The sequence below is a fragment of the Anopheles maculipalpis genome, chromosome 2RL (genome assembly GCF_943734695.1).
Source record: "Anopheles maculipalpis chromosome 2RL, idAnoMacuDA_375_x, whole genome shotgun sequence".
In the NCBI taxonomy this organism is placed as follows: Eukaryota; Metazoa; Arthropoda; class Insecta; order Diptera; family Culicidae; genus Anopheles; species Anopheles maculipalpis.
Genome location: NC_064871.1, coordinates 23,106,918 through 23,132,646, shown reverse-complemented (window position 1 = coordinate 23,132,646; position 25,729 = coordinate 23,106,918). Strand labels below are relative to the sequence as shown.

The 25,729-nt window shown below is 46.3% G+C and overlaps 2 protein-coding genes across 2 annotated transcripts; both read right to left on the bottom strand.

The window, feature by feature from the left end:
* Positions 1-268: 268 nt before the first annotated feature.
* LOC126556577 (autophagy-related protein 2 homolog A) lies at positions 269-20,975 on the bottom strand. The gene is made up of 9 exons (XM_050211902.1): positions 20,728-20,975; positions 8,355-8,751; positions 7,612-7,714; positions 4,988-7,552; positions 4,694-4,914; positions 1,049-4,438; positions 804-958; positions 593-739; positions 269-499 (listed from the first exon to the last, which is right to left on the bottom strand). The coding sequence occupies exons 1-9, from the start codon at positions 20,893-20,895 to the stop codon at positions 269-271; spliced, it is 7,377 nt and encodes a 2,458-aa protein (XP_050067859.1). The 5' UTR covers positions 20,896-20,975.
* A 2,389-nt stretch (positions 20,976-23,364) lies between these two features.
* On the bottom strand, positions 23,365-24,818 carry LOC126557972 (28S ribosomal protein S5, mitochondrial). Its single transcript, XM_050213901.1, has 2 exons — positions 24,605-24,818; positions 23,365-24,520 (listed from the first exon to the last, which is right to left on the bottom strand). The coding sequence occupies exons 1-2, from the start codon at positions 24,816-24,818 to the stop codon at positions 23,370-23,372; spliced, it is 1,365 nt and encodes a 454-aa protein (XP_050069858.1). The 3' UTR covers positions 23,365-23,369.
* Positions 24,819-25,729: the final 911 nt, after the last annotated feature.

Sequence of the window (25,729 nt, the reverse complement as noted above, 5' to 3'; positions counted from 1 at the left end):
TCGTCACCACCACATAGATAATGTGCACAGAGTAACAACATTGCATTCATTGCAAGCCCACATACATACACAAAAACACAAAACAGACACGCGGAGTACACTATATAAGGCTAAAGATTAAAAAGAATAAAATTAAAAGCGACCATCGCGCATCGCGCTCACTCACACATGCTTCCTTCTTTTCCGGGTCGGTCTACAATCGTATTAACAGCAAACAAATACACCTAGTAAAAAGGATCGCTTCGATTGCACGATCACATGCGAGCATTTACTCCACATCGTCCTTATACTTTTCCCGCGCTTCGGCACGCGCATCCGGTACGAGCTGATTTTTCACACCACCGAGCACGTTGCTGGTGGCCTGTGTGGCCAACACGATCGGCTGTACCACGATCGGCGGTATTTGGCGCATCACCGCACCGACGGCACCGGTATAACCTTTCTGATCATGCTCGAGGGCAGTGATCTCCACTAGATTGTGTGCCGTCTCAGTGATACCCTGGCAATATTAGGTGGAGGAAATGAAGGGGAAAAGGCCACAAATAGATTATTATACTGTCTCCTCTCCCTCACTCTCGTTGCTTACACTTACCTCTCGTACTATCTGTATGGCGTTGGACATTCCCTCGCGAATATCTTGCGGTGGATGCAGACGCTTCCTTTTACCTTTGCGGTTTCCACGACCGCGCCGGATCGAGGGTCCGGGTGAAATCATATCGTACGCCGTTTCAGCCGTTATCTATCGAGAAGAATAGTTGTATTAATGTATTTTCACATTGCAATTTTGCTCGTTGCTACACTACCTGTAGCAAATGTATGATTCGGGTGGTAATCTCCAAAGCAGCCAGCGCCGTACGGGCGGTAAAGCTTTGTGCGCCACGCTGTAGTCCTCGCACAATGCGTCCATCCTTTTGGTACTGCTCAATCGGCAACCAAAACAAATCCCAAATACCTTGCACTGTGTTTGAAAAAGGTTAAAACAAGAAATTGAACATTGGTTTATATTTACAATCAACGTACAGCATACTGTAGTCAAAATTCTACTCACATAGCTGCACCAGCGAGTACATCGGTCCAAAACCACCGATAATCTTCGGCAGCTGATGTTTTTTAATATCCTGCAACCATTCCTGCAGCAAGAAGTTCAACAACCTGTCCACCCCGAGCAAACCGTGCCGGTAGGAAATTTTCTTTAACCTTATTTCCGAACACTGCAACTGCCCTAAACCCATCAACAATCCGGCCAACGAACCGTGCGACAACTCCATTCGCTTTCCATGATAATCGATGCGTATCGGCACATCCGGACTGAAGATCACATTACGGAAGTATATCGGTGCCGTATCACCGGCCTCACTGTACGCCGCACCACTCTCCTGTGTGTCGGCTTTGTGCTTTTCCTCCTCCTCGATCAGTAGCATCAAATTTTCCGACACCATCTTCTTCGCCTGCAGTTCCTGCACCGCATCGGGAATTGATTCCACCGTCATTACCGGCGGTTGATGGGCCGGCGTAGTAGTTTGGGAATTGCGACCACCGGTATTTGGAACACCACCGCTAGCAGTCGGTACCGTTGCATCGTTAATATCACCACCACCACCGAGTTGGTTGAAAAAGTTGATCAAAAACAGTAACGAATCTTGATCAATGTTAAGCCGTATCGGTAGTACGGACACCCGGAGACAGCATTCCTGCGCAGCAAGGGCGGGATTGGGACGCATGTGCAGTGCTTTGATGACCACCATATGATTCGTGCTCTGTTTGCTCGTTGGTCGGCTCGGCAGCTTGGGATGGTAAAGGAATTTCTTAATGTTCGATACGGCCAACCCATCCACAATTTCCAGCTCGTTGATCAGTAGCACCTGGCGGGACGCTTCCTTCGTGTTGGATGGATACGTTTCGTGCGAAAACTGTACCTTACTGATGTGAATTTCCATCGTCACGTCATGCTTACGGTCGGGCCCACCACGTGTTTTCCACGTAAGCTTCGCCAATGCAGCGTTAGCCGGACCTCCGAAGCTTACCGATGGCGATCCTTTTGAGTAACTTACGCCCGATTTGTACGCTTCCGACATCGGCAGAGCAGTAGGCAAATGGACGGTACCGACGGTTGTAGCTACAGTCGTCTGCTTATCCGTCTTCCCAACTGTGGACTGCTGCTTCACTTTACGACGCCGATCGTCTTTGGTGAGAAAATCGCGCCCACCGTAAATGTGCCACGTTACCGTCATCTCACAAATTGTGTACCGTTCCACTGCGCTGGGGAAGTCTTCCGGAGCCTTCAACAGATCAGGCTTTCCACTCGGTATGCTGAAATGATTGTCCACAATGCGGATTGGATCTTCCGAAACCGGCACCTCCTGGTTGTGTGCATCCTCTCCCCGATGGGGTCGTTCTTCATCCGCAATGATGCAAAAATCATCATCCGTATCGGAGCTAATTTTTCGCTGAGGGAAATGTGTGCCCACATTAGGTGCATCAACGCGATGTTTGTTCACATCTCCGAGCTCTTTCGTTACCTGTGGTAGGGCTTCCACACCCGTATCATCATCATCATCATCTCCAATTCCATAATTCATCGGATGCTGCCCAAGCACGGAACGCTCAAAATTCATCAGTTCGCGCATATTAACACTCGCATTATCATCATCCACATCTGCACCGGTGAGATGTGCTCCACTGGTGTGATCATGTTGCCTCAAGTAGTGATCATCATCGTGATAGGATGATGGTATACTGGAACCATCATCAATGCTTAACGAATCATCATCCGAACCGAAGCGTCGTTTGTTGCTGTTACCTCCAACGGGATCCTTTTCGTCCTTGGTTCGCCGTTGCCGCTCATCCGGGAAGAAAAACATCTCCACACCAGCACCATCACCACCACCCCCGCCAAGTAGCGGATCGTCTCCTGTTCCATCACCACTTGACGTACTCTCGATGTACAAGCTTTCCTCCATTGCGTCGGCCATCAGTGTGTTAACGTGCTGTTGCTGTTTTGGTGTTACCACCGGCCCACTAGCGCTGGATGGTGGACGTACCGGTAGTAATTCACCTTCCGATTCACCACCCATCGGAAGACCTTGCATGAGGCCATCCTTAGGCTCCAGAGCTCCAACACCACCGATTGCAGCGTCCGATCCGCCAGCTGATGAAATTCCAGCTCCACTCGTCGAAGTTTCCGAATCTCCTTCCGGCAACAGTAAATCTCCTTCTGCCGCTAGATAACCAATCAACTGTGCTAATGCACGTGCCGAATCGGCACACGTTCGCACGTGAACATCGTTGATGGCAGTGCGCAAATCAAACTTGGGGAACTTTACTGTCACACGCTCGTTAAGCATCAGTGAAATCTCGAACAAGCCCACCTCCAGCACGCACACCAGCTCGTTCGACGGAAGGACGGTGATTTTGCTACTATTGTTCGCCATTGCTTGGTGTCCGCTGCTGCTGCTGCTACTGCTGTTGGACGAATCTTTTGCACCCGTTCCCGAGATGGCGATTTGTTGCGGTGCCAGCGACAATGTGACATCTTCCGCGATAAAGTTTAGGGTCAATCCACTGCTGGTGGTCGTAATATTACTGCTAATCATAAACGAACCAACAGTTATTACCGCCCGGTACGGGAAGTAGAGCGGCCGATAATCAATGGCGCAGTCCCACAGATGTAGATGCATCTCGGTAACAACCCCTAGTGGTACGTATCCCTGTACCGGATAATCCACCACATCCAGCATATCGAGCAGTTGCGTCAGCCATGCATGTTGCTGCAATGTGGAATGATGTCGCAGGGTTGTTAGCTGTATACCAGCCGCCAACCGTATGCGTTTGACCGCTAAATCGGGCACCGTTTTAATCTGAATAGCGAGCGACAGCATCTCCCGATTCGTACATCCACGTTGTTCGTGTAGCGTTAAATTTTTCGGCGTTGGATACAGCGTGCTCTGCAGATACGACGGTAGGACACTGTTGATCAAACGTAACGGTGGACTGTTGCACGGTGTAGGAATCAGTCCACAGTGGTAAAATTCGGCCGATTTTGCCTGAATGCAGAGATAGCCTAGGTTTGAATTGCCATGGAATCCGCTCACCGAGAAGATATAACCCGCAGCCAATCGTATCACAAACTCTCCAAATTGTCCCGGAATAACGTGCTTCTGAGCGTCGCGAACGGGAGCAAACATCGTTAGCACCCCTTGGCCGATATTTAGTCGAAATGCTACGGTGTTTGTGTCGGTGCCAGTAGCCGATGGTGCTAGCTTACCACCGTGCGATGAGCTGCGGTGAGAATGGGAAGATGACTTTCGTCCAGCTCCAGGAGCACCACCAGAAGCACCACCACCATCAAGGGTGGCACCGCGCGTACGATCGTAGACCGAGTAGAAAATACCATCGGAATCGGATTCCGATTCGGAATTGGTTGCGGACGAACTGGAATCTGAAATTGGAAGGGAAAATGTAATAAAATTCGTCAACATTGCAGGGCTGTTACAGAAGTCTCAATTAGACTTGGCCGCGAAATCCGCACCAAGTCTATGTACCCGGATAAAATGTGAAATATCTTGAGTTTTTAGAGTCTAATTCGTTTCATCGCCGATAAAGAGTAAACAAATGCGCGAAACGCAAAATCCACGCCCAGCTGTAACAGCTATGACATTACCCTAATATTGTCAACATGTCACGGATTACTTACCCAACTGGATACCACTTTGGCACATTGTGTAGGGCATGTAGATCGAGTCCATCATGCCCATACCGGCGAGACTAATCTCGGGCTCGCGGAAGGAAACACGTGCCGTTTGCTGTGCATTTAGTTGAGCCTCCGCTGCAGCCGTCGCCGATGGCGCACTGGGTTCCCATAGTAACAGATCCGTGCTGATGCGATTGTAGATAACTTCGTACAAATGTTTCGATCTGCGGATGTAAAGCGATCAAAAAAGGTTAAAATTTGCCATAGCCAAAGCAAAAAAGCAGGAAAGACACTCACTTCATCTGCAAACTAACGACAGGAAGATCCACGCGAATCTGCAATTTAGCACGCTTCATCGCGCGCGAACAAAACGTGTTCATTTCATCCGTATCACCCGGTAGTGTGAGCGTTTCCGGCGTATCCGAAGACACGCCCGTAGTGGATGTCTTCGAATGTGGTGTATCACTTTCCCGACAGACACGTTTCGCACTGAACGGTGTGTCCTCTTTGCAGCGTCCAGTAGTTACGCCGATACTTTCCCCAGAAGTAGGATCACTATCGCTCTCTTCATAGGCGCGATGATGATGCCCGGAAGCTGTGTGTGGTTTTGTGTGACCCTTGCTAGCGGCCCCACACTGTGCCGACTGTTGCAGCTGTTCGTCGAGAGCCTTCTGTAACGATGATTCACTTGGGATCTCGATGATTATTCTCGGATATTCAACCGAAGGGACCTGCCCGGGAGCAGCATTCTCTTGCATCACAGTTTTGCCTATATTTACACCTCCGGAAACGGTTCCGGATGTTGCTGCTTTCGGTTCCGATTCGTGGTAGAATAGTTTAATTTCGTTCGCCGAAATATCATACACAGGATGCGGACTGAGCGCAATTCCCGTGCGCACCAATTCCAGCTTTAGGAGCAAGAAGTCGGGCCGAATGTTTCGTCTCCACCAAGGAACGCGCTGAGGATCGTGTATTGGTCGCAAGTCGGGGATGGGAAACCGTAATCGAAAGTCTACCGCTAACGATTCAAGCTGGAGATCGGTTTTTGCTTCCAGCTTAGAGCGACCACCACCAGATGACGTACTGGTGTTTGGTGACGAGGAATTGGGTGAACTACTAGCCGTTTTATGGTAGTAGGATGTGAAGGGAGCTTGATATAGCAGTGAACTCAATCGATCCAGTATGGTAATGTCAAACTCCGTCAGAAACGGTGCCATCATAACGTGTATTTTCGTACGTGGAGGCGAAAATCGTTTGCCGCTTGAGCCTCGCAAAGCGTTACTGCTCTGTTCGAACGTTACACTAATTTCGGGTCGCTTTGGCAAAGAACTGCCGGATGTGTTAGGTCGCTGTTCACGATAGAATTCTACTAGTGGGACAGAAACTTCCAACAGTACTTCGCGCAGATCGGCTCGTGCGATTGAAACCGAAAAACGTAACAGTGAACCGCATCGATTCCGTTGCTCGTCACCTTCGAGTATTAGCGGTGCTAGAAACAATCGTAAGTGACTACAATCACATCCACTGTCCAGCACTAGTCCAGCATTAGTTACGTCATTAGCACCGAGTCCAAGTCCCAGGTTACCGATCGAACGGAAGAACCGATCCGCTTTCGTTTGTAGCTGCTGTACACTCGCTTCTGATAGGGGTGATTCTACCGCACCTAGCTGACTACTTTCCAACAAAATATCTTCATGAAGCAGTACCAGTGCGATGGCCGCTACGCGGACGTTAAACTTGGAAATGTCCGCATTTGCATCCGGATCAATCATGCGCCTACGGCTAGCTGCCGAAGTCGCGGTCGTTCCCGAAGCCGTACTGTTCGAGGTGAACGAGCTAGTCATGGAGCTGGTGGATGATATGATTGATTCCGAGTAGTCTTCACCACCGTCACCCCGGTATTCATCGCGCTGCAAAAACTCGGCCTGCTCCTCGATCATCGTTTGCATCGGATCGGCAAGCGACCAGCCCTGATTGATGCCGATTCCACCGCCCATACGTGTCATGTTGTGCTGGTAATCCATTTCTGATGCTGACGTCGCAGCTTCCTGGCGCTTGGCGGCGGATGCTGCTTTCATCTCCCTTGCTGTCGGTTGCGGTGGAGGCTCTTCATTGCCACCCAGAAAACTATCACAAACCAATACGAGCGAATGTAGCTGCCGAGGTGTAAGAAATAGCTGGATCGAACCAACGGACAGCTCCAGCTCCACGTTCGGTCCGGGCAGGTTGTCCGTTTGTTTCATCTTTAGCCGTATCTCCTGCTTGGAGGTGATCTTTCCAACAATGATCTCCCCGGACCGATACATTCGCAACCCAGCATTGCCTAGTTCATCCTCACTCTCCACATCTTCCTCTTCGCTCGGATCCGTTTCACGATCCGTGCCGCTACTGTTGCTACGCCTATAAAACTCTGTCCCTCGGCTACTGGGACCGCTATTATCACATGCGCTTGTGTGGCTATAGTTAAAGTATCCATCTGCCTCGCTAGCCGGTACGTTCGGTGGCGAACCGCCTTCCGACATGTGTGAGATCGTGCTGCGGAACTGTTCACTGTCTATCATACTTTCTGCATACTGCGGTACCGTCGTCGATTCCGTCGCATCCGCCATACCCTGCTGTTGCTGGCGACGCACACGCGGATTGTCTATCCGAAACTCTTCGGTGTAGAATGTGATGCCTTCGATCGTTATGTGATGGGTGGCGTGTGTCGCAATGAGGAACGATTTTTGCTGCTGTTGTCTGTTGCCGCTTCCACCACCGGTGACGGTGTGATCCGACACATCCGAGCCGGATGACGATGACGTTGACGTTTTAGGGCTACGATCGGGCGGATCATTACCAGCCTCATTCTGGTAATCGATACTGAAAAGGGAGAATGAATTTATAAGCTGCTTTCGCAATGCAATTTGCTATTTTCTCACCTTTTGATTTTCACTATCACAGCCACCCCACGATCACCTTCCGGTGACAAATATTCTATTCTAATTTCGCTGTCATAAAGTTTTGCCTTAATCCTATTTAGCACTGTAAAAGAGGAGAAGAAAAAAAATCGTTTTAGTACATACAACAGTACTGTCTCTAAGAGAAGAAGACCGACTCTGTCAGTAAATTATCCACAACTGTAACAATAATAAGCACAGAAGAAAGGCTAGACAGCATTTTTCCATGCTGTGTGCGCGTGCAACCACACACCGTCCTCGGCACAGACAAACGCACACGAGCATAGCTTGAGATAACGTAAATAAAAACAGAGCGTTAACAACAATGATGCTCTACAGCCCGTCCGTATCCCGCAAAACTTTCAACGCGCACCAACACGTTGGTTTGTTGGTCGGTGTCTTGAGGGAGAAACCAGGAAAGCACACAACACAAGGCAAGGCAGGTGTAAGCGGCCAATCTAATCATCAGCGACTTTGCCCGCTTGCGCACCCGTAAATTAGGTCAATCCGTGTGCCTGTGTGTTGTTACTTCGTAACGTAACGTAGGTTCTTCTTGCTGTTAGTGTAGTGTTTTGGTTTCCTGAATGAGGTTTGAGGACCAAGGTGACTGTTTGCTGTTCATCGAATGCTCTCTTCGTCGCCGACGCTCCCGAAATCTGTCACGGTCAATTTCCTTGCCTTGACTCGCCGTAACGCAACGTATTTTAATTTCAAATTTCACTCACCATTGTCAATAATTTGTGCAAAGTTCTCCAGCCCTTCCATGGCACTCTGGGGCAACTGTTGGCCGGAACCGGACGCACTGGCAAGGCCCCCCCGTCCATGGTTCTGACCACCGTGTGTTGAGTGTCCGTCCGCTATGCTACCGCCCGTACTTTCCCGTTCCAGATATTCTTGCGCTAGCTGCATCGAGCTGGACATGGAGGACCACATGGATTCGAGCATCGAGGTACCATCGGTGGGTCGAGCCTTCGGTCGCAAACTTATCATTAGGTTGGACACCTCGATCGAGCTGTCCTTGGCGAGTAGTGAATCGTACGGTACGTTCACGGTAACCGAACCGATGTGGCCTCCCGTTACCTCGATGCCCCATCCTTGCCCTTCGCAGAGTTCATTTAGTGCCTAGAAAAAAGGGGTAGAAATAAATAATTAGTGACTCATAAAAGTGTGACTTGAGTTGGATAAATAAATTTGCTATCGGAAAAAAACTACGTCCAAGGACTACACATGGTTCTCAGGTCAAGAGCCTCATATTATACATACACACACACACGCATACTTTATCTCTTCACGTTCCGAATTCCGAACATCAGTAAACAAACAATCATTTCACCCACATAGGCGATAATGTTGAACATGTCTCCGAAACGGAGACAAATGTGTTCCGCGTTCCGTTCCGCAACAGTTCGTTCAGGGTCATCGCAGACCCTCAAAATTATAACCGGACGGTTGAGCTATTGGCCTATAGAGCGCAGAGAAGCTGCTGAGAATGTGAAGCGAGTTGGTTTCGCACATAACAGGAAGGGGGTTTCATTTTTTTTCTTCTAATCGTCCGCATTTAAGCATACCAGAATGGTGTTTCCAGAGCAACGACACATCAGCTAGTAAGGGGTACCGCGGGGGAGCCGCCGAACGCCGTTTCCATATCACGTGGTGGAAAAGCAGGGCGCGACGCAGTGTCGTTTGCCACACTTACAGCAACAATCTCGACCACGGCCCCGTGCAAAGTGTAAACGGTTGAGCGTTTTGTTTGACCAGCACATTTTACCCTGTACGCGCGTTTGTGCCACGTGGTGCGTGCGTGCTAATACTGTAAATGATCGACAACAGTGGGATGAACTCTCGTCTGTCTCTGGTCGGTTTTGTTTGGATGCTGCTGCTAATGCTTCAACGTGTGCTTGATCTTCACAGATGTAAAGCATTAACCATGAGATGTCTTTTAAATCTTTCCGAGAAGAAGCCGCAACAAGCAGTACGAAATGTTCAGACGTCAGGTTCAATTGATTTCCGCACGCTGTCACTTATGGGTGATCAGAAAACCTACAGGTTCGTTTTTACGCAATTATCTAATACCATTTCTTAAAATTAGAATCCTTCTTTCCTGTCGAGAGTCATGTTTTGTTATTATTTTAAAATTCGATACTCGTTTTCACCCATATCAATGGTGCTTTAAATCATCTCATCCAAATACACACTACGTCACTGAACAAGCAATAGAGATCACCAGCGCAATAGAGATCACACTAGACAACGATCAAATGAAACGATCGTCCCATAGGATCAAGTGTGCCTGTCAGTAATAGCAATACTCTGGCCTCCAGTTTACAATGTATCTGGACCCCTAACGCTGATCTTTACAGCTGAGTAAACGAACTGAACTTCAGCGCGCTGAAGCTGCCAAGAAATGTAAGCGCTTGCGTCGCTCTTGGAGAGTTAGTGCGTCGCCTTGGTTAACGATGCAGGAGATCCAATGACCGGGATGGATCATTGGAATTGTTGTGTTGTAGTGAGTATAGTAGTGTAGCATGTGCGTTTTCATAAAGAACAGAACAGCGGAAACAGCGGAACTCGCATGTGTATTTATTGCGCCCATTAGATCACGTTTTATGATGCCAGTTAGTAGTCAGGGGACTTCAAGGCGGTACTTGAAAACAATGTTACTAATCGTTTACTTGTTTGTGATTTTGCACAGTTTGAAATGCGTCCAACGCTTTGGCACAACCGTAAATGAGGGTAATATATCTAATCGATAATGCCTATAGTACCGGTAATACAATATCCCTTCATAATGCTTTTTCTTATGCAGTTAGCTTATCTTGCATTAACTACGAATCACACAAATGTACCGCAATGAGAAATCATCGGAATCAACGAGGTAACATCACAACAATCAAATCAAACCTTTTATCAAGCATGGCAGAAAATTGATGGGCTGGGGCTGACCCCACCCAACTGTACTGCCATAAACCCCAACACATGTCCGGCTGTGTCCCGCCATTGCTAAGCACACGTGCCAGAACAAGTGAGCCATCCCCCTTGGCATATTAATCACGACAGAACCATTACATACAACACTTCTCTCTCTCTCTCTCTCTCTCTCTCTCTCTCTCTCTCTCTCTCTCTCTCTCTCGGTGTTTGCATAATTTCAATGTCTTTCCTTCGGCAGTTGTCCAACGACCGTACACCACCCGAGACTCAATTAGCTACCTTTTTGGCATTATGAATTTGAATTCTGCCGTTGTTTGTTTGTTTGCTGGACATTGGAGCATTTGATTCGCTGTGGCGCACACCTAACCACAAACACATGTGGATGGAGCAGCGTTTAGCCACAGTTTGCTTCACGTTAGTTTATTAGGTGGTTAGGGTTAAGGCAGACACGAACCCGCGTTGCGTCTTTGGCATAATAATGAGAAATATATATATTCGTTGGCAAATGGGTGTCGTGAAGCGAGTAGAATACGGAACACAGCAAACAGCATTTACAGCCAACGAGAGTTTTGGTGCTCGAATTTATCGATTTTGTATTCCGAACGGTACGTGATTCTTCTCTTTTTGGATGACAAAAATCTCAGTACACAAGATCAATTTTATCTAACAAAAAGAAACCTTTGTTTGAAAGATAAAACTCCAACTCTATTGCGTCTCACTTTCATTTGGACAACTTCTGCTTGCTGCTTCACAAACAAATTGCGAAGCTGTTTTGGAAATGGCGCTTTCTAGCGTCGTGTTTCGCAACCGTTTTGCGATTGTGCAAGGTCAGTTTGTGCGGTTCGATGTGCCAATTTTTCTTCCACTTTTGTTGGCCCACCACCACGCGCAAAATAAAAAAAAAAAAAACCTCCCAAAACCTTCGTCCAACTGTGTTTGCAGACTCGGCAAAAGCGAAGATGTATTGCCAATCGAAGTCTAGATCTAGGCATGAAGTAGAGAAGTTAATAAAGAGATCTACAAAACAAAGCGACAATCGGAAGGAAATCCAAGTCTCTATTTTTCGGTTTTTTTTTTTTGGCGAACCGGGGAACATGCGGAGCATTCGGAGGAGTTTGAATTAGTCACGTTTGATAAAATATGCAGTTGCGTGTGCACGCACTCTTTCTTGTGTCAAGGTTATACATGTCGACACGCAAATTATGTGTTGATGCGGACAATTTTCCACATCACTGGGGCTTAGTAGACAGTCACACACAATGCATCAACCGCTTGTCAATTTTTATATTAAAAAGACTCCGATAACCACAGCAAACGGATTTCAATGTCCGCAAAGTACGCTGTGTCCGTTCAGCAGGAAGTGAATAAAAAAAAGCGCGTAAGAGCTACGGTCACGAACGCATTTTGTACACAAATAATAATCAACCTTTCGCAAATGGACGCGCGACCCAACAACCGCGGAATATCGTTTTCTGTGTTTCGGAGCAAAATTTGCGTCGCAATCGAGAACGAACGACTTCGACACACACTAGCTTACAAAAGGTTTTCGTTCCATTTTTGGATTGGCTTGTGCAAAGAACCGGACCCACCATCAAAGTCCGGTTACTACCGTGGGGTAAACTCACATTAGTGCAGTTTCTGCACCACACCATCACGACGACGACGACGACGACGACGACTACTACTGTTGGCAAGCAACACCACGCGGACCAGGTTCAAGGAGCTCGGAAGAAACATCGACGACGCGATCCAAACATGGTGCTCGGCCGCTCAAGACATTCGCCCACCCATCTCCCCCCGGGGACCCGGAGAGACCACGGACTAACGGCTGTTTTGCGGCAATCAGCTGTTAATGAAGCGCACGCGCTTTAGTCTCACAGCGACGCGCGGACGGACGCGGTTGTGTGTATGCGTGTCTATGATCACGAGCAGATCGCGCGTACGATCGTGCTCGCATACACTCGAGCTGGTACAACCTTCAACTTGGCGTCGCTGAGTTTGCATGTTTGAGCCAAGCATCAGGAAGCCTTTTAAAGCCACACCAAACATGGAATTAATCAGGTAGCCATCGTTGGGACAAGGTTTGCAAAAGACGCCACACTTCTTTACCGGGATGATCTTGAACTTGGTCAGATGATATGGGACAAGTTTGGCAGTCAGATTTTGTTCAAGCTCTTTAGCATCACAACATGGACAAATGGGACAAATTGCCAATGTAGCCCTTTGTATTTTGCTGTGTGCAGTTATCACCACTACTGAGCGGTATCTATTAACAACGGTGGACTACAATTTGTGGACTGACCTTTCAAAACAAACGGTAGCCCTTCCATGCTTCACGCTATCGCGGACTGCTAACGGTCGGAAGTACACGGTACAGCGGTAAAAAAGGCACAATCATGGTGTACAACCATGAAAACGAGTTCTCCGCCGGGGATTCAACGTAGTGTGGTCTAGTGTGACTAATAATTTACCATTCAAGAGAGAACATGTGGGGTACCATGTTTCGAAGACTTGTAAGTGACGGTACCCAAGTACCATAGAATAATGGTTTCAATCCGCAAGCCCCCCTCAGTGATGATCACCACCATCAATCGATTATCGTGTCGTAGTTACAAACTGAGCAAATGATAGCACCCTTCAACCTGTATGTATGGAATCAGCACAGAAGCTTCTCGGGGAAGGTATAGCATCATCTCAAGTTGTTTATACAATACAGCACGCAGTCGAAGGGGCGAGAAACCGGGAAGTGAAAGTTCCAGGAGTAAAATCAAGTGTGTCTGTGTGATTAGTTTTCTTTGTTCAGGTTTCTCTGTCGGCTGGTACCAAAGATTTGCGACGGAACAGGCACAGCTTCCACAGGCACAAACCCACACACACACACACACACAAATGTATATCCAGCTCTCTAAGAAAACTCTCCTCCATACGCCATCCAACACTCTTTTCTATTGGGTTCAAGATCTGGATGTAGAGTGTGGCTGGCGTCAAGTGAATGCCAGCTGTTGGCACCGTTTAGTCTGCAGGCAGGCCTTACTGATGGATATTGGCAGAAATTGCAGCTGGAAGACCGTGATGACATTGGTCGAAGATGTCTATAGTTTAGATGAGAGAGAGAGAGTGTGTGTGAGTATAGACAACGACGAAATATAACATTAATTCCGATTGTAAAAGTCCTGCTGGAATGTAGTAATTAAAGCGGACAATGAGAAATTACCTCACAGTAGTAGTAGCACAACTGGATGTCTTGAAACGCTGTTTCTGGCTTCTCTTTCTGATCAGTCTGGATGGAACTGGATGATCAGTCATGAATAAGATTTGATATTGGTTTAATTTTTTGACTGACTTGAAAGCCAACATCCGATACGTTTATAGCATCGCTTCAATTAACGATTTAGTTGTGAGAAGCTCTTTGAAGCTATCCAGGACGATTCAAATTTTTTAACATCAATCCAACTTTCGAATCACGCTGATCTAGGATGATCCAATGAATCCAATGCAACATGGCATTTAATCACTTCAACTTCAACCAACTGCTGCAACATCGGCTACAGATAGCCCACACTCTAATCTACCTTTAACCTCGATTTGCTCTGCTGCATTGGTACTGTGACACGCTATGATTGCTAGTGACACGCGCATACTCCAAAGGCGTCAAATCAGAGTATTTAAAAAAAAATAACACTATAAAATCCGTCGTACAAAGCGATCCCTCCAGAAGGTGTACGTGTAAACGCGCTTTCTACCATTCACCACTTCTCCTGGATGGAGAAGGCTAACCTCAAGTGACAGATAAGCTCTGGGGTGCCGGTTGATACAACAATCTACACTCGTGTGGCAAATTGTCGACTGGCTGAGGGGCTAACGAGAGGGCGCGCGGATTCCCGTCTCTTGCCGAAGTAGGGTAGTAGGGTAGGATGCAACAAAAACTCGGCTCGGATCGTGCTTTTCAATCCGTATCACTTCCAGACGGTTGGCTTTCGAGCCGTTGTTAGTAAACACGGTGTGTCCGATGAGTGTGGCCAGGTGGTAGGATAGTATTGCACTCAAAACATGGAGCAAATATGGAACCACACTAGTGCATTGAATACAAAATCCGAAATAAAGTAAATCAATTCTTTGCGACTGAAATGACCTATTTTTTTCGGACAAACTCGGGCGATAAGGATATGAATTGATTCAGCAAGGACTAATAAAGGGATTCCGACCGTTATTACACTGGTAATGAATTTGACCCCGACCGTTCATGGTACTAAAAAGAGCATCAGTGTGATTGTGTCGGAGTTTAATGACAGTCCACAGAAGAAGTTTATTGCCCCCAGTTGGGACATTGGGAGCGTTATGTACCAAATGCATGCATGCATGTATTAAGAGATTGATTGATGGTAAAAATGGTAATGTTTGCTTTACAGTCAATTTCAATTCTTCCTAATTTGCTGTTTCAGATCAAGTCAAACTGTCAACGAACGCCCTGCCATTGCATGCTCGAGAGTGCGACATTAAAATGCATCTCGCGAACATGCTGAAGCAACAATAGCCAAGACTCATTTATTAGTGGCTCGCTCGGATGCTTGTTTTTTGTTGGCCAGTCACAAATACCGCAACAGACTTCCTTTGTTTGGAGAATACGTACATGGATACACAGGAAAATCGTGGTCTTTCTTCAAAAAAAAAAAAAACAAAATACGCACAGAAGAGCATGCACTCTGAAAAACGATGCGCTTCATCTATGACCCCCCCATGTGCCCCCCTGGATGCCCGTGTTTCCACAGCAATACCTATATTCCTTCGTACCATCGTGCCATCGTGTAATGGAAAATCGGTGGATGCGAAAAAACAAAGAATTCACCATCAACAAAACGGGGTACAGAAAAGGAAGCTGCGGGTGGAAAACTGGTGGCAATTTTGAACTTTCTGTAACATTTATGACTCATGACTCATCGCCGTTGGATGATTCAGCTTCCAAAGCTGCAGTGCTGTGAAATGTTTTTAATTGATTAATTATTCCGTACACTTTTTCATTCTCTTTTTACATAAAATGCAATATTATCAACACTGCACCGCCCTTCCTTTTCGCATGAAACTACTACTACCCTGTCCCACATCCACCCGGGGGGCGACAAACCTCATCCAAACAAAGACTCCTGCTTGAGACGTGATAAAGAAAAAGGTATCGATGCATGACGACGCACACTACTGGCAGCAGCACCAGCTAGACGGTATGGCGAGAAGCCTCGTACGAAGAGGGCACGGTCAAAGCGAGCGAGTGTTGCGGAACCGATGAGCCAACTGTGGCCAGAGCAGCAGACGACGGCAACGACCGATGTCAGACAGAGCCACAGCGAGAGACAGAACGATAGAGGGAACTTGATAGGTCGGAAGCACGGCGATGATTATCAATCGAAGATGCAGCAAACCAAAGGGCCCCAAGGGGACGAACGGAAGGTGAGCGTTTGGGAGGAGAAGGGGCCAAGAAAGGATGCAAAAGCAAAACGTTGCTAAAATTCACCATCTCCATCTATCTAAACGCAACAAAACTCGCGATTGAAGGAAACGTCTGGCTTGGATCGGGTGGTCTCGCCCGGTGTTGTAGGGAACGCCTTCATCGAGGGACAAAGGAAATGAAAGGAAAATGTTATAATACCAATGGAAGGGTGGAAATAGTCCAGACTTCCTTTGCAATTCGCCCTGCCCTTCCGTAAGGCGGAGGGGATCAATTTTCTACCGGGGAGAGGAACCGAAATGAGTGAGAGAAAGGCGGGGGAAACACCTGAACTCGCATGACCCTACCCCGCCAAAATCTTGACGAATCGCTCGGGTTTATATCCGTGTGTACGTGGTTGGATTAGATATTGATGTTTAGGAACTCGTGGAAGCATTTCTACATAGATTCAGTAATGGAATGGTACATTTAAAGGCTTCTAATACTATTTTTACTACATTTTCATCACGACAAGGTGACTACCCTGAAACGTTCAGCTAAACTCTCACCGTGGCAAGCAACCAATCATCAGCTGGAAATCGAGACAAACACTCACAATATCCACAGTAAAGCAACTCTCCAATCCAAGTGTTTTGCCATGCCTTGGGAGCTGGCTGCAAAAATCAAACCAGTAATTTTGTGAGTGAGATCAGCATCAACCATCATCATCATCAACATCGTCACACACACACACACATACAAAAACAGAAAACCCAAATCATATTCATCAACGCCAATCCTTCCCCCCGCTTTTGGAGTGGAGTGAAGTTGGCCAGAAAAGATCTTTGAACCGGTTTCGATCAAACCAACAACGAGAGACCACATAAAGAATCACTCCTCCCTGGTTCGCACCCTGCAAAAGGTCTCGCGCAGAAGAGCTAATGGGTGTTATTGCCGACGCTGATTTAGTTCTTTTACTTTTGCACGAGCTGGCCTAAGCAAGCGAAAGGGTACGATAAAACCTGCCGCGAGTTGACATGTGGAATAGCGAGCAATTCTTGCTTAGAAACGACAAGGGTGAGGCGTTTTGTTCCGCAACTTTGATCGCACTATGGATGACTCATGGACGATAGATCCGCAGCACAGTGAAGTTAGGTAAATGAAACCCACAATTCACTGACTGGCGCGATAATGCACGATAAGAGAATATTTATCTTGAATCTCTGAACAATAAATGGAGGAAGAAATTATTGCAAAATATAAGATATTTTTAACCCTTAGAAGACGTCGTATCTGACGATAAGTCAGATGTTTGAAGGTTCTAACAAGATGCTTTGAAGGGTTTTTCCTGCCATGGCCATCTCAATGCTGCTAAGGTCAGCAGATGCGTAAAGCAAGTCTTAACCGCGTCAGGAAGCGTTGTACAATGGAAAAACACACACAAATTCTTCCTCCTCGAGGGGGAACATCATCAAGCGGTGCTTTTGATGGAAAACTATGCAAAAACTATGGCAAACTTACTAACAGACATACTGTACTGTGCAGAAGTGTAAGCAAAAACTAAATTTTACGCATGATAAACGGACGACTAACGTACTCTACCACCACCACCACCACCACCAACCATTAGTGCTTATCTTGCAAAGAAGTGGGAGAACGCGATGAAGAAAAAATCACACACAAGTTGCGTAGTCCACAAAGAATGGTCCTAACTCATTGAAGCGTTTCATCTTAAAACTGTTCATCTACTGCGCCGGTGGACGGTGTTGTGCGTAGGTTGTTGTTGGTGTGCTTCTCGCCAGTGACTGCCAATGGACTGAGCAATAAATGTGTGTATATAAATGTAGAATTGATTAACGATGTGCTTTAAAAGTGCTTCAGCGCTTCTTCCTCATATTGACGATTTTTAGTGGGATAAAACACTTCAAAGTTGTGTTATGTTGTGATTGAATTTGGTTCCGCTTTTTTTTGCAATGTAATAAATTCTCCCATTAAGCTTGTATCTCTCATTTACAAACTTGCCAATTTTCTTTTTTCGTACTTCACTACAAACACTGTATAGAAGCAACAACAGAAACGGAATGTAACGGCGCCATCACACGAGGGACAACACACGGGTAACGGCGCAATTGATTCCACGTTGGAAACCACACACACCTTTTCCCCTATCGAAATCTTAAACAGCAACAATTTAACAACACAACCCCATTCGCCACAACCACATACGAAAAGCAAAGCAATAATCGGTTTCGTGCACTTCCCCAGCTGTGACCATAAAAACAACTGCTGCACACAACAACTTTTCATCGAATCAAAACAAAACTTCGCTCCTCAGGCTTCAGAGACCCCAGTGTGTATTAAGGTTCGCGCGCACAGTTTTTGTGCTGTGTACTTTGGCTGGTTCAGAGCATTCAGAGCGTTTGTTGTCAGTAACAGGAGAAACAATTGAATGCGAGCGTACTTGCCGCTGTAAAACTCATCTTCAACAGGCAAGCGCTAGGTTGCACCGCGTGACGAAAGCTCGCCGTCGAGTCGTCTCAAGTCTGGGGCATATACGGGGTGCCACTTTACATGACACGTTCTCCCACCGCGACTAGCCGGTCAACCGGCCTGCCAGCCAGCCAGCACTATTTATAGCCTGTTCCTTCCACTAACGACGACGTCGACTCGATTTAACGCCCTCGGTTTGCTGTCATGCACTTCGCCAGTATGGTTTCTCCTTCCCTGTTGACCAGTTTGTGTATAGAACATCACTTAAATTATAATATTACATTCCTTTCTGCCGCGCAATGGCGGAAACTGGCTTATCCTAATGTAATCGGAGGTGTGTTTCATTCCATATTTAAGAGTTTATGATGAAAATACTTCATTTTTTCGCTGTACCACAAATCATTGCATTCATGTGTTATGTGTGAGGGATGATCGGAACGTTTATTCTACGAAATAACGAAAAATAGTACAGCAAAGGGCTAGTCTTCTAAAAATTCTTCTGGCGTTGGTAATAAAATTTCACAGATCGTTCGGTGCAATTCTTATGACATGACCAGTCCCATCAGAGTGTGGCGTGTCTAGCATTGCTGCATGATAGTTAAAGTCACCGTTTACAGATCGTGGTACTCTGCTTGATGACAGAGCTTCCAGTTTTAGAAGCATGAGTGAGGCGTATGAAAGATCTGAAACTATGTTCAACTAAATGTTCTACACAATTCCTGCAATTACAATACAATTATTCAGAATAGAGGTTGGACCAGTAGAGGCGGACTAGTGATTGAGGCGACTGCCACGCCGATCTTCGCACGGTGGGATAGGTGTTCAAATCTTATCCGAGGACTACCCAACTCTGTGGTATCAGTAAGTCAGGTAAGCCATTCCAGAATTCCGGTGTGACGTAGTAGGTCATTAAGCCTAAAACAAGAAGAAGTTATGACCAGTTGATAGGCAGCATATCATGTATTTTAACTTTTGATCCAATGATAGGTGAAGTTTGGGAAAACTTCAAAGATCCAATCACTTATCGTTGCGTCACCTCTATTTAAGTCAGTATTTCTTTAGTACAAATCACCCATTCTACGCTTACAATTTTGATAGAACTGGAACTTAAACTAGGACCCAATGCGATGTTTTAAACTGTAATACGCTTTTGAATAACACGATCATGGTTATGATCTCACAATGTCTAGTATAGTTTACTACATATACTCTTCTGTTGCCATGGTAACCGCTTCAAATTAACTCTACAGTTGAAAGAAGAGATGTATCACCCAAATCTTAGTTTACGTTAGTATAGGATTTTTTTTATGTAATTGCCTACAAAACAAATTACGCATCATTGACTGATAGCATAGCAAATAAAGATAACAAAATGCTCGGTTTGGGTACTGTATCACTCTGCAAGATAATTTCATTCATCACGAACTACTTTACGTCGTTAAATTTGTCCAGTCGAACGTAATGAGAGAAAACAATACAGGACAAACCACAAGAGCTAAGGGACAGAGCGATGCCTCGCGGTATATAATACAAACAATCTGACATTCGTCACCGCAGAGCACGATGGAGTCTCCTTTTGCTTACGCAAATGAGCAATAACAAAATCGACAAAACACAACGCAATTGCAAAATAACCAGACCAATCCATCCTATCCCACAGAGACAGCTGGATAGGTGGAATAGGTAGTTGGTAGAGTGTGCTTAACGAGGAGTTTGTTGTTTCCAGGCGCGGCTGGATCTTGTTTGCACTTTTACATTGCAGTTGTGTTTCTTTTTATCACTTCTGCTGACAAGAGAGTTTGAGGCAATGAAGTTTTAATGATGATTTGATTGAATTTCTCAGCTTCTTCTGTCTCCATTTCTTCCCGACAGGCGTTTGATGGTTAGTTTGTTTATAGGTCAATGGTGGCTTTGTCCAGAGTCGTCGATTTGTTGGTTTCGTCTTATTTTATATGATCCCAGACTAACCGAAAACCTTCCCCAGAAGATAAGAAACAAGAGTGTGTACTTCTTGTTCCAGCAGTGTTACTTTCTGATAACAGGTGCGTGAGGATAGGCTGAGGACCAATAAAATCGCTTCAAAAAAGGAACATAAACACTATCAAATATCAATTCGAAGACTATAACTTGATGTCGTAGAAATCTCGATAGCGAACCCGATCCTCTATTAGACCAAACCAACCAGCCATAAAATGGCACATATTCACCGATTGACATTTGCCGTTATAAATTATACATGATGGGCCCTGCAGCTTTCTCACCTGGCAGTAAAGTGTGACGTTGTTCACTGTTCCGGTACCATTGTAGAAGTCAACGTTCAGCTGATCGAGCGTCAGCTTCTCCTCCAGAAACTGGCCCAAATAGCGCTGGAGCAGAAAGCGGCAGATCTTCTTCTTGATCACGTCCGACCATGGTGCATACCAAGGCATGATGCTGATGACGCAGGATGTTCGTCCGTGGCGTGATTGCAGCCGGGGGTTATCCCGGGCCTATCGGATGACGGAAATACGATCGAGTGTCGATCGAGCACCACTAGTAGAGTGTGAGAGAGCTGGCCGAAAAAAATCACGCTTGTTCAAACGACACTCTTTGGCCCGTACACGTTAGAACACGTTAATCAGCCGCGTGTATGTGTGTCTCGTTATCGGGGCGTTTTGCTTTCGAGATAGGGGGGGTTCAATATTCACCTCTTTTCTAGGTGGGTTATGCACTTTACGCGTTTTGATAAGGTTAACTTTTAAATGTGTAATTAAAAAATGCTTATTCTTCTGCACACGTACGTAGACCTCTAAATGATTTTGTCACACTGCTTGTAATATTACAACAAAACTTAAACAATTACACCAACCGTTCACAGACATTAGTTAACAAAGAAAACAACCGTTCACCACCACACGCGAGAGAACAGGGAACTGAGTGTGAATACTTGTATGAACACTTTGCGAGATGTGATCTCTTCTTCTTCACAGTTATTGTTGTTGCTGTTTGTATGTTCGATAGTTTCAATGAAGATGTTGGACTGCTGAGGTTCCTTCCTTTTAGCTTGATCTTGCTTTCAGTTTTATGCAGGAACGGATCACTTTTCTTTCCGTGCAGTCTCTTTGTAGTGCGTGTTTTAAATTGTTTTGTTCTCGGGATGTAACCTATATCCCGGGGATCAGTAGCCGTTGACAACGACGAATCAACTACAGCGAATGGTCTACACCCAACGGCTGGCTACTGTGATCTGCGATGCTGCTAATGCTGCTGCTGCTGGTGCTTAGTGGTGGTTTCTGCGTGTGTTTGTACCTTCGATTACCTCTTCCGTTTCGTTCCTTCTCTTTCTAACTGGTAGGGGGCATTGAACAATTTTGCTTTTTTCTCTCTCGCTCACGCACTTGCCGTGTGTTGCGATTTCTTTGTTCACGCTCAAAGCACCCGCGCACTATACCGCGCTCCCACTCACACATACGCGCGCGCGTTCTTTCTCTTCCTTCCACCAGCTGTTCACTCTAAACACAACAGGGCACCATGCGCGATCTGTCAAAATTTCCACGGGACACACACAAACACGCGTGTGTGTTTTGCTGCCAGTTTCAAGAGGAAAATCCGCACCAGGAGAGGAAATTTTGTTGTCTAGAGTAAAGACCTGGAATAACGCGAAAAAAAAATCGAATCAAATTTATAACACCCTGTTTGTGGCTTTTGTTTAGAAAAATGGTTTTCTTTTTTAAGACTATTCTCCAATAGATTTATAGGTAGATGGGATTGTTTTTCAAAAGAAATCAAACATTCTATCGCATTTCTGATTCAGCATTTACACGCACTTGATATTCCGGGGCACCCGTAGATGCCTCCAAGGCACCCTTTTTCCCTTCAACGGACGAGGTACGTTTATTCACACAACATCAACACTGTTTCAACACAACGGCCCGTTTGGTGCGCTGCAGAGCCCTACTGCATGTGCGAGTGTGCGTGAGATCGTCCGCTAGCTGTGGTTTCGTCGTAGTTTCTGTTTCGATGAAAACAACCCCGTCCCAAGCACACCACTGCTAGCACTTTTCCCTTTTCGCGTACGCACACCAAACCGATGGAATATGGCCCCCAGGAGGAGATGCAGAGGCTACTTTGTTCGATTTGCTTAAAAATTCCCTGTGCTGTGTTTCCACTAGTAAGAGAACCCCTTTTTTCGGGCCTCACACATCGTGCTCCATTTCCGATGACACTTTTTAATGGAATATGTTTATAAATTTTGCACTCTTACCTGTTTGATGTTTCCATGCACAAAGCACACCTCAAATATCCCTTTTTGTCCCACTGTTGTGTTTACGCACACCTCTTTTGTGAATGCATTTGCGTTTCTGCTGTCTATCGACCACTTCCAGTACTCGAGTCTGTGCTGTGTGAGGATGTCTCGAGAGGGGCTCTCGTGTGAGTTATTATACTTATTATTATTTACGTAATTAGTAAAGTGTTGCTGCGGATTTGCAACACATTCGCTGCGAATGCTTTAGTTGCGCTTGATTTTTTCCCCTCCTGTTGTTACTGCTACTGTCTCGATTTACCCGTCCGCACTGGCAAATCGCACTTTTTGCGTTGTTTCTTTCTCAATGAATGCTTGCTATGCTGCGTTTTTCTGCAAACTGCTTTGTTTACCACACTGAACCAACATTTATATACAGTGCGCCAGGTTAGCACATGGCGTTCCAACTGTCCAACTGTCGTTTGACGTTTGGGTTTGCAAATAAAGGGATTTTCTTCTCACGGCGGTAATTTATTTCATTTGTAGTTGAGTTACTCAAAATTTTAAAATTGCTTTCGAGTGTTTGAGTAGTTAGACTTGTAAATTATTTTATTAACGCAACACACTTCCATTCTTTTTTATACATGCCACGTTATCCTCCAACAGTAATGCCACATGCGCTTACTCATCCTTCCGTCCAGGTCCCATTTTACACTCGGGATACTTTTCCGTGAGATAGCTACGCACCTCGCCCGTTTCCGCCATCATCCGTAGCCGTACCTTATCCTGATTCCGCAAATACTCCTGCTTCTTAAGGTAAATCTCCCACGACCGGAACTTCGTATAGAACGGTGGGAACTTTTTCTTCTGCAACTGAATCTTCCCATCCATACAGTACTGCGTAAAGTCAAGAATTTCATTATTTTCTAGCTCCTGCTCGGTACGACACACCGTCGGGCTTGCAACCACTTTCGGGAAGTTCATGTTTTCCGGCCGAAATTCCACCACATGAAGACCCTTTTCTTCCGCTATTTGTTGGTGATCCTTTTGCTTCAGTAACCCGATGAAGAACGCTTTTACCACGTGCTGCACATTGGTTGAGCCTTCACATTTGGCGCGCAAATCCTTAATGCCCAGCACCTCACACACCGTCCGAATCGCTCGGTGACACTTTAGCCCAAAGCCTTCTGGTTTACGCTCGACAAACAGTTTCGTAGCTCCGAACTGACAGTGAAAGTCGTGGAACACCGTGTGCCCATTGCAAAGATCGAAATGCATCAGTTTCTGGCCGGCACGGTTTTTTGCCTGCCGCAACGCGGCTCGTCCTTCAATTGCCTTTCCGAATCCGAACCCGGCCAGCCCGTTTCCATTGCCCGTTACTACCATCGCCGAAACGCGACGCTTCCGGCCATGGTTACCCTTCATGTTGACTACCGCCTTCAGCTCCAGACACTTGGTGTCGAATCCTACAAACTCATCTTCACCGATTGCATCTGGTGGTCCGATACTGCGGCCCGGCATTTTCGAACCGGACCATCCACGCTCGAGCGGGCTTAGCTTGAGCCGTTTAAAGTTTACCATCTCATCGCGAATGCGCCGCAGCTTTGCTTCACGCTCTTTGTCTTCCGGTAGCTTTTGCTGCTGTACCAGTTCGCGGCCACGTATCACAGGGGCAGACAGTCCGGGCCATACCATGTTCGCTTTACCGTAGCCAATAACCTGTCCCCTGTTCAGATCCTTCGCCGTGATGCGTCCGGAACCTTTACCACGACCACGCTTCTTACCGGCATTACTGACCGAGATGACACCCTTCCAGATCTGTTCCGCGGGAACTAAAAGATAGGTCATAGATAATTGCTGTGAGCGTTTGTGATTTTGCATCCGAAATACTATACGATAAGATGGATTTGACTTACGTTTGTTGAAGAAACTCGTTTGCCTCACATTACATAATGTAGGAACGACAGGTTGCAGCAGCGTACGGTCTCGATGCGGCTCATTTGCCGGTTTGTGGCTGGTGGTAAAATGCAGCGCCCTTGTTGCGCCACATATCGGAACGGTTTGGCGACCAATGTTTAATGCTGCAAACGCTCGTAGCAGCGAATCGCCAGACGACACGATTCGAAACATGTGTGCGGTTTGAGTTCAGCTCACTATTGCGTTACAATAAACAATCACGTCCTGGAAGCGAAAAGTCGTGATTCTCTTGCAAAACAAAACATTGAATGAATGACGTTTATGAAAGGTTGTGGTTTGAACAGCAGGCGCTGGAGGCGCTTCTGTGGGCAAAAGAGATTTAGCTATTCTCCGCTGCGGCGCTACTATCGCCAAAAAGACTGGTACAAGTCGTTACATCACGTTACAGACGGTTGGTTATTCCTGAGGTGGGGATGCTTTTTCCGGAGTTGATTTCCACGGTCTGCTTTTTTACTGGAACATTTTAAGGGGCACTTGGTCCAACGATACGCAGCTATACGGGCTTCTAGGCGAATAGGAATTATTGATGTCGACTGTCTTTTTGGTAGGTTGCCATTGGTAGCCGATCATGCCTGTTTTTAATTTAATTTTTTTCAAGTAAAATTATCAGTGAAAAACGCTTCCTGATTGTTACCTTATTGTTCTTAAAACCATTGAAACAAAACTTCAACACTTGCCCAATTTCACTGACCTCAGCACTCATCGGCGCTTGAGGGCCGTTCCAAACCAAAGCTCCGTTCCAATGCTCCTGCCATTGCGAGGTGCGTCATCGATTTCCTAATTCGCGCTGTATTTGTCAATTTTCCATCGTTTCAGCAACAGCAGCAGTCGCATCGTTTACCGACCGAATTGTTTACCGTACACTTGAATGTTAATTACTTTTTTTCACCTTCCCCCCCAATCAACCGACCAACCTGCCTACAATCGCTGTGACTATGGCCATCTTCAGTCTCTTGCTCCCTCCCATGCATCATGCATCTTTCCGCTACCGCTTGTCCTGGCCCTGGCATCAGTCCGTGGGCACTGCCTGAATGTTGATTTGTTTCGTTATTATTGTTTCTGCC

Bases quoted from the DNA above. Each gene is read 5' to 3' on its own strand.
- LOC126556577 (XM_050211902.1), bottom strand. From the start codon at position 20,895: ATGCCTTGGTATGCACCATGGTCGGACGTGATCAAGAAGAAGATCTGC. The intron at 7,553-7,611 runs GTGAGAAAATAG...CTCCCTTTTCAG, and splicing joins GTGATAGTGAAAATCAAAAG to TATCGATTACCAGAATGAGG. The intron at 500-592 runs GTAAGTGTAAGC...TAATATTGCCAG, and splicing joins CCATACAGATAGTACGAGAG to GGTATCACTGAGACGGCACA.
- LOC126557972 (XM_050213901.1), bottom strand. From the start codon at position 24,818: ATGTTTCGAATCGTGTCGTCTGGCGATTCGCTGCTACGAGCGTTTGCA. The intron at 24,521-24,604 runs GTAAGTCAAATC...CCTATCTTTTAG, and splicing joins AACGAGTTTCTTCAACAAAC to TTCCCGCGGAACAGATCTGG.